General features: G+C 48.6%; 1 protein-coding gene across 1 annotated transcript in view; it reads right to left on the bottom strand.

Moving 5' to 3' along the window:
- Positions 1–1,380: 1,380 nt before the first annotated feature.
- IQCA1 (IQ motif containing with AAA domain 1) overlaps positions 1,381–8,821 on the bottom strand; it is a gene marked incomplete at its 5' end in the record, with an annotated part of 105,394 nt that continues 97,953 nt past the window's right edge. Inside the window, 2 exons of the mRNA XM_049773654.1 lie at positions 1,381–1,550; positions 3,792–4,030. Coding sequence (XP_049629611.1) covers positions 1,419–1,550; positions 3,792–4,030 — 371 coding nt within the window. The remainder of the gene's footprint in view (positions 1,551–3,791; positions 4,031–8,821) is intronic.

Here is an 8,821-nt window from a genome sequence, read left to right as displayed (position 1 = left end):
GATTGGGACCTGAATTGCTTGGGCCCAGAGATGCTGTAAGCCACCAGGACCAAACGCAGGACCTCACGCTGGGGGGGGGGGGGGGGCGGTGCCTGAAAGTGCAGCTGCAGTCATCTCCCCTGGTGAATCTCTGCTCTGACCCACAAGGTGCCCTCTGGCTCCTGTTTTCACCGTTAGAGTGGGTCCTTTTGGCAGGCTGGACCCCTACATGCCTGCTGGCACCTGTGTCTAGCCCAGCTGTCATGTCTATATTAACCCCCCACTATCTTACAATGAACCCTAACTCCTGGGACCCAGAGCTTCTCTTCCTAGGCCACTACCCAGGTCTTCCATGAAGAGATTGAAAAAGAATGCTGGGGAGTGTGGTGGGTGGTGCTTTTCTGGTGGGTGGGTGGTGTCTGTTCATCTCTCAGGTTATTCTGTGGTCTGGCCTGACAGTCCATAGCCTGAGGAATGGAGGTTCCTTAGGCATGAGGCATTTCATGGATAGTGGTTGGCATAGGAGGATGCCTGACCACGTGGAAAGCACAAAGCCTGTGGGCCTGTGACCAGCTCTTTCCCATCCCAATTTGTCTGGTCCCTATATATACACAACTGCAGGGCCCTGAGACCCAGCCCATCTGGAAAGGGACAGTGCAGGAGAGAAGCACTGTGGGCCTCAGCCACATTCAGAGATCATTGTGGGAGCCCTAAGTCCTCCTAGTGCCCAGGGAACTCACCATTCAGGAAAAGGTAGATTCTTTCTTCTCCCAACCCCCAGCCTTTCCTGTCTCACAGCTCCATCTTGGAGCCCTTCCTCTCACTCCTCTATCCCTCCTTTTGCCTTCTTCCCTCTGCTTCATGCCCCTCATCAATCCTGGTCCTGCTTCTCCCAAGCAGAAGGCAGGAAGATTCAGTGGCATCTTCTGTGTCCACCCTTAGCTCCCTCCATGTTAGCTTGGTGGTGTTATTGTTGACTTTTCTCCTCATATGTGTCTGACGATGGAAATGGATCATGTTCATAGACCTTTTGCCTTTACTTGCAGTGACTAAAAGGATGAAGTGAGTTCTGAGAAAACAGACTTTATTTCTTCCTAGAAAACAGGGCCACTAACTTATCAAAGCAGGTCACTGTACTCCATGGTGCACGTGGGTGGTTGAGGAGAAAGGGCGATGGATCACCACATCCTCGCTGTCTGCTGAACTCTTGGGTAAGTTAGAGGCCATTAGTTGGGGCACACAGACCCCACAGGCCAAGCAGTATGGCTGAGTGAATTCCACTTGGCCTAAACTATGACAATGACAAAGTCTACAAACAATTGTTATAGAGAAACCACTCAAGTGATGCCCCTCTTCCCAAGGGAGCAAGCGCAGGCTCTCCTGAGATTTTGGGACCTTTGCTGCCTGCTCAGGAACATGGGTCTGCCCCTCAGGAGCCATTACTTCTTTTTCTTCTTCTTTTTATCCTTTTCCCCTTTCTTGGCCTTCTCTTTATCCTTCTCCTTTTCTGCGCCTGGTCCCATCAGTGCCAAGGCTCTCTTTTGACCCAGGGGAGTCTTGGAGTACCAGATCTGAAAAGAAAACGGGGTTTGGGTCACAGTGGTGCTGCAAGTGTCTCACAGAGAGATGCATACTCAGATAGGACATGCTGAGCACAGACTTTCAGGAACTGTCTTGTTACCAATGGCTGCGGGCTCTCAGAGGTATGACTTGCTTTGAATGGTGGGACACAGGCCACTGCAGGAAGCTGGGGAGGTGGCCCTGTGGCAGCCTCTGGGGACTCTTGATAACATGGTGACTGTGGTACCAAGGTCCCATTATTTTACCACCTTTCCTGAGTCACGTCTCCTGGCATCTAACTCCATGGTACTGAGCTGCCATAAAGTGATGACTCTGTTCGCTCCTGTGGCTCCTTGGGGTCATAAATTGGACATGATGCTTAGCGCTTCAGAATAAGTGTTTCCAGGCAGCTTGCTGGTCCTGGGCCTCACCCTACCTGGCCCACGTTCCTCTTTCTGAATTCATGGAGTAATGGTGGACTCTGCTGCTGTTCTTGCTCCTGTTCTCTCTCCTGAATCCTCCCTCCACTTGGTAGATTCTGTTGTATTCCCTGGGATAAGCCTGGGTACTATATTGTAAGGTCTGCAAACTTCAGATGGGTTGCTGTGTCACGAAAAGTGTTTTCAGGCTCTCAGACTGTATGGGGAAAACAAGTTTTTGAGGGGCACCTAGTTCTGTTGGCCACAAGAGCTTGTAACTAATCTCTATGATTTTAAACTAGGGGAAGTGACTGAGAGATCCCATTGACAGAGTGCCCAGCACATAAGATATCAGTAAGTGTCTCTTAGGTATGGAGTAGTGACACAGTATTTACCTTACATGTGACCAACCCGAATTCAATCCCTGACATCCCAGATGGTCCCCAAGCCTTCCAGGAGTAACTTCTGAACACGGAGCCAAGAATAACTCAAGCACTGCCATGTGTGGCACCTCCAAAAAAAAAATGAAGTGCCTCTCTGTAGAGACCCCAGAGCAGGGGCTTGGGTGGAGAAACTGACTTAAGTAAGGTGCAGGAAGGACCAAGAGGTAGGAGTTTTGTACTGGACAGAAATAATGGGCCCTTGATTTCCCTGCTGGGCACAGAAAAACAAAAACAAACAAACAAAAAAAAAACCCCCAAAAAACCCCCAAAAACAACAATAACAAAAAAAAAAACTGTTGCGCACATCTCAAATGTATTTAAAAATCAGAAAACTAAATTGAGCTAAGTTCTCCCTTGGTTTCTAATGCAGGTGCCCTACATGCACTGTGGGTCCTGGTGGGATAGAAGCCAACCCTGCAGAGCCTTGATATATGCCATCTACCCAATGGCTCTATCCAAACAAAGTCTGTTCCATTGGGTAAATGACGAAATAAAAGCCAGTGAGAACCAAGAAAATGGTGCCTATGTGTGCATGCCAGCATGAGTATATATATGTCTGTGTTTGTGTGCACAGGGGTCTGCATGCCAGAGTGCATATGTATGCATGCTCCACATGTACAACCATGTATATGCCTGCATGTCTAAATGCGTGCATGCTGGAGTATACACACATTCTTGTACATACTTGCAAATGTAGGCATATATACATATATATACATATACATACAATGCAATACAGTGTATGCATGTATGTCTGTGAATCCAATGGACCCTGAAGTGTAACCTTGCCCCAGCTTCCTGTTTCCCTAACCCCTTCGTTTGAGATGTTATTCTCATCTGGATGATCAGACCCACACACACCTGGAATGGGTGGGCTGTTTTAAATAATGAAGAAAAAGTGCTGGCTAGAGAAGCAGAGGAGGGAGGGAGAGAGAGAGAGGGAAAGAGAGAGCAGAACAAGACATGGGATAAGCAGCATAGAGAGAAGCAGCAAAAGGACAGGAAGAAAGACTCATGGCAGAGAAAAAGCTGTGAGGAATAAAAGCAAGCTGACTCCGATGAAAGTTTAAAGGACTGCTTGTGAATTATTTCTCCACGATTACCCTTCTTCAGACCCATTCAGACGATTACCCTTCTTCAGACCCAGGGCAGCCTCACTCAACACCTGGACTTTATACTTTATGTTTTAATTCTACACAGAAGCTTGCTACGTAGTCCTTTAAAACGTGACAGATACTTAATCTCTCCTTGAATGTTCAACAACTTAGTAACCCCAAACCAGCCTGTTCTGAGCATCTAAGGCAGGTTATGTACGGGTATGTGTGTATCAGTTATGTACGGAGACCAGTGGGAGACAGTCCGGGTTTGCTGCTGAGGACCGTTGGCTTACCTTAAAGCTTTCCTCTTCCTCCTGGTACACGGGCTCCATGCTGGTCATAGCCGTGATGAACTCGCTGGCCGTGAGGGGCTTGCGCTCCTGCTGGCGGGTCCTGCGTTCTGTGAGTGCAGCCTTGACCACCTGGACTATGTGTCCCTGCGTGAAACCGTCGGTGACCTTGGCGAGACAGCTGATGTTCAAGGCCTGGGTGAGGATGCCACCATGGCGCTGGATGATCTCCTTCCACAGCACTGTGCCGCAGCATGGCAGGGAGACAGAGGAGACAGTGATAGGGGGGTTTGGAGTTATGGCCATATCTTACCACCCAGTAAAGCTTGGGAGAGGTCTGTATGGTTACTGTTCAGAGGTGCGGAGTAGCTCACCCACCTGCTTCCCTCGCATCGACGGAGCCAAAAGTACCACATATCTGTGCTCCTGACTTGGTGATGCCCTGGGCTGCAGTTTCCATGTGGCACATCTCAAGAGGCTTTGAATCTTGCTAGATTGGAAATTTCCACCAGAAATTCCCACAGGACGTGGGCACCTTAGAATACTCATTCCTCATTTTATTTTATTTTTCTAAGTTCTATAACACTGTGATTTACCAAGTTGTTCATAATACTGTTGTTTCAGGCATTCACTGTTCCAACACCAATTCCACCACCAGTCCAACCTTCCCTTTATCAGGGTCCCCACTCTCCCACCTGCCATCCTAGGCTTACCCCCTTGCAGGCACAAATAAATTTACTTCTTATTGTTTGTGACAAAACAAAGGCGATTGGAATGATCAAGACTTAGATCAAATAGGTTAATTTGAAATAGTTGTTGTAACTGTCCCCGGTGTTACTGGTGTTATTGACCCAGTAAATCAGTGTTTAAGGATTTACTGGGCTGGGGTTGATGCAAGTTGAGCCTCTGTGTTAATATTTGGGCTCACGAAGGCAGGTATATTTCTATGAAACTTTCCCACCAGATATCCTGTGAACCTACTGGGTTGACACTACAGGATATTGAGGTGTTGCATAGAATATTCTTTTGGATGAGCCAAAATGGGGCTTTCAGTGTTAGTGCTCAGGCTCATGTCTGCTGTTATGGGAATTTGGGTTCCATATTGCAGAAAAGTCTGCGTTTCATGCCTGAGACACAGCAAGTTCCCTAGAGCTGCCAACACATCTGGGCAGACAATAGCCAAGATGCCTCTCAGGCCCCTACAGAGTAGGGGTCATGTGGGCACCATGGGGTCACCAAGACATGCCCGAAATCAGGGGCAGGAGCAAATAGACTTGGAAGCCATCCTGGAGTTTCCCCCTGAATGTCAGCCAGATAGCACTGTCTACTGTAAGGAGGGGACAGAAGAGGATCAGTGTGGTGGCCATAAGGATGCTCATCACCCCTCAGTGACCAACTACCTCCCCTTCTAGAGACACTTTTGTGGGGTGCTGAGGGCTGCAGAGAGGGGTCTGGGGCGAGGTGCATTGCAGGGAGAGGCATGTGCTCTGGGATCAGTCCCCAGTTTTGCCTTGAGCTACAGTGAATCCTTTGATCCTACCCTGATTCTTCCTGGAGGCTTAACTTGCATGTGGGCCCCTCTTGGGTTCACCAGTGCCAACTCAGAAATGGTGCCACAGAGATGAACAGTACATGCCAAGGGCTTCAAGGGCACTGCGGGTGGCATTTACTTCTCTGTAGTAGTGATTGTGGCTGTGATATTTTTTTTTTATGACCAGTAAACACCCAGTAAAACATCAGTGATAAAAGTCAGCAGGACATAAACCACAGACTTTCAAAAACATACTGTGAAAGGAGAGATGACAGCAGCTGAAGGATCTGTGTCTTTCTCTGACCGCTATTGACAGAGTTGAGGACAGCACCTGGAGTCCCACTCACCTTCATGAGGGAACCTGGAAGGTTAGCTGTGATACCCAAACAAGTTCAGCTATGAGGCAGGACTCTGTCCGCTGAGGAGGAAACATGCTTCTTGGTGGGGGCAGGGATGATCCACCAAGATAAAAGGGTTCACAGCAATTGGGTGTGGTGAGCTGTGAGGGACAAGTGTGGGTTGACTGAGAACCCTACAGATCACTTTAATTTGGGATTTTACTGAAGCATTTGGGTGGGCTTCTGGCCTCTGAAACCTAGAATGTTCCAAAAAATTGGAGGAGGCGGCCAAGGCGCGGATTGGGCTGGGCCAGTGATGGATTGGGCTATTAGTGAGCCAGAGCCCAGAGGGAGAGGCAGGGGGAGGTGGCAGCATTGGAATGTGGGCAGGAGGAAGGCCGGGGCAGTGGGGACACATGACAAGGCATTAATCAAGCTTGCCCATGGGGTGTCTCGGAAGATAGTTTAAGGGAAATGGTTTGCTCTGAGGACAGGGGTAGATATTGAATGATATTTGGTCAAGCTAAGAACTGGTTTCAAGGTGGGGCCAGACTTTGCTTCTCAGACCTCGTCCCAACTCCAGGATGGTGAGATATGGCCCCAGGAATGCTTCAGTCATGTCAGGCCCCACTGCCTGGGGACAAATGTATGGACAGGTAGACAGATGGGTGGATGAACAGAGAGATAGACAGATGGATGGTTGAATGATAGACAGAGGGATAGATGGATAGATGGTTGAATGATAGAGGGATAGATGGATGGGTGGATATATAGAGGGACAGATGAATGGATGGACAGATGGATAGTGATAGATGATGGATGGGTTGATGGATAGATAAGGAATGAATAGAGGGATGAATGATGGATGGATGGGCAGATAGAGGGATAGATAAATGTACATATGGCAATTGGATGGATAGATGTTTGGCTAGCTGATGCAGGCCCCTATGATGAGTTTTCAGCTTGGTGTTCTGGGCTGGCCCACAGAGAAGAAAGATGTCCCAGACCTGGTGGCAATGAGAACTTCCAGGAGAAGCAGGTACCAGGAGAAGGTGAAGCAGTGCTTTTGGTGCCCGCAAGAACATTGGGACCCCTCTGTGATCATACTCCACTAACTCACACATAAACCATCCACAGGAGACTTAGTTTACAGCTCAGTGCCCTGAGCATGTGCTCTGCATGGAGGAAACCCATGTTTGGTCCCTGAGCCTCAAGGGGTAATCTTGGTCCAAGCATAGAGCCAGAAGTAGTCCCATAAGTAGAGTACTATTGAGCATGCACCCTCAAATTGAAACCAACTGAACACAGAATCCTCCAAAAACAAATCCAGAAACCCAAACCACTCACCAGGAAAAGAGGTGCTTGGTGGGCAGAGCTGTGGGCACTAGTAAGGGACACTTCTGCAGCCCTCACCCAGGCAAGACATCTGTGTGGGCAGACTCTCAGCCAATCACCTTCATCATTCCCCAAAAGCATGTTCATTTATTTTTTTTGGGGGGGAGGGGAGCTATATCTGAAGCTGGGGATGGAAGCCTTTGAGTCTCAACCACCCCAAATCTGAGAGATTAAATTAATTTATTTGCTTTCCAGACCACACTTGTCTGTGCTTTGCTTCCACTCTTAGTTATGTGCCCAAAGATCTCTCTTGGTAGTGCTCATGGGCCATATGGGATGCTGGGGATCAAACCCAGGTCAGCTATATGCAAGGCAAATATCCAATCTGCTGCACTATCATCCAAGATCCAAGAGTGTTTAATTTTAATTATTTTGGGGTCATATTCAATGGTGCTCAGGGTTATTCCTGGTTCTGTGCTCAGGAATTATGCCTGGCAATACTCAGGGGACCATATGGGGTTCCAGGGATGGAACCAGTTTAGTCTTGTGAAAGGCCAACACCCTCTCCACTGTACTATTGCTCCCTTTATTTTTAAAGGGTTCATGGTGAAATAAAAGGAACTATTTAATCTGCAGTTAAGATAATGCTGAAATCCTTTAGAGTTGTTAATAACCTGCCTTACTCCATAGGGAGCTTTAAAATGTATACAAAGAAGAGCCAGAAAGTCAGAACAGAGCCTGTGGGGCTGAGGGACAGAGCACTCATGAAGTCAGGAGAATCCACAGGTGGTCTAGGCTGAGGTCATGTCACCCTCCACATGGCTCTCTGCTTTCCGTGGTGGCCTTCCTCCTCAGTCCTAGACTCTGGGTGGGACCGAGAGAGTCATTCCAACCAAAGGAAAGAGGGTAGAAGACCTATTTACTCTTTGTGAACTGGTCCCCACAATCTTCCACGAGAGACACCCACTTTTCCTTTGACACTGGCAGGATTTCCAGAGTCTGAGGGAGTGCTGGGAAACCAATGGGCAAGACTTAAGTCTTCTTGTACTTGGCACACAACAAAAATCTATGAGTCAAAGGTGCACAATTAGCCAAGAAAGAGTTGAGAGCAATGATACCCACAGCTGGGAGTAGAGCGCACATGGTGAATGGTAAGAGTATTTATATAGAAAATGTCAGAGCTGGGCCCGGAGAAATAGCACAGCGGCGTTTGCCTTGCAAGCAGCCGATCCAGGACCTAAGGTGGTTGGTTCGAATCCCGGTGTCCCATATGGTCCCCCGTGCCTGCCAGGAGCGATTTCTGAGCAGACAGCCAGGAGTAACCCCTGAGCACCGCCGGGTGTGGCTCCCCCCCAAAAAAAGAAAATGCCAGAGCTGGGGCTGGAGCCATGGTGCATCGATAGGGCATTTGCCTTGCACGCACTAACCTAGGACAGACTGCGGTTCAATCCCCTGGTGTTCTTTATGGTTTCCCAAGCCATGAGCAATTTCTGAGCGCATAGCCAGGAGTAATCCCTGAAGCATCACCAGGTGTGGTCCCAAAACAAACAAACAAACAAACAAAAAGCCCAAGCTGGGAGTGTCAGAGTAAGCAGAAAGTATTCTGCAGCTCTTTTGTACTGGTTGAGGGACTGATGTGATGGAGAACCCAAGTGTGACTGACATGCTGTCAGCTACTAGCCTGTACTGCCATGTGGTATTGTCACCAACTACACCACCATCATGACCACAGGGCAGGTCTCCAGTGCCACCCAACACCCCAGTGCTACACCACCACCCTCGAGCCTCACTCACAGGCTCCAAATGTCTATGGTGGCTGCTCTGAAATC

This window comes from Suncus etruscus, chromosome 5 (genome assembly GCF_024139225.1).
Source record: "Suncus etruscus isolate mSunEtr1 chromosome 5, mSunEtr1.pri.cur, whole genome shotgun sequence".
NCBI lineage: Eukaryota > Metazoa > Chordata > Mammalia > Eulipotyphla > Soricidae > Suncus > Suncus etruscus.
This window is presented reverse-complemented; position numbering and strand designations above follow the sequence as displayed.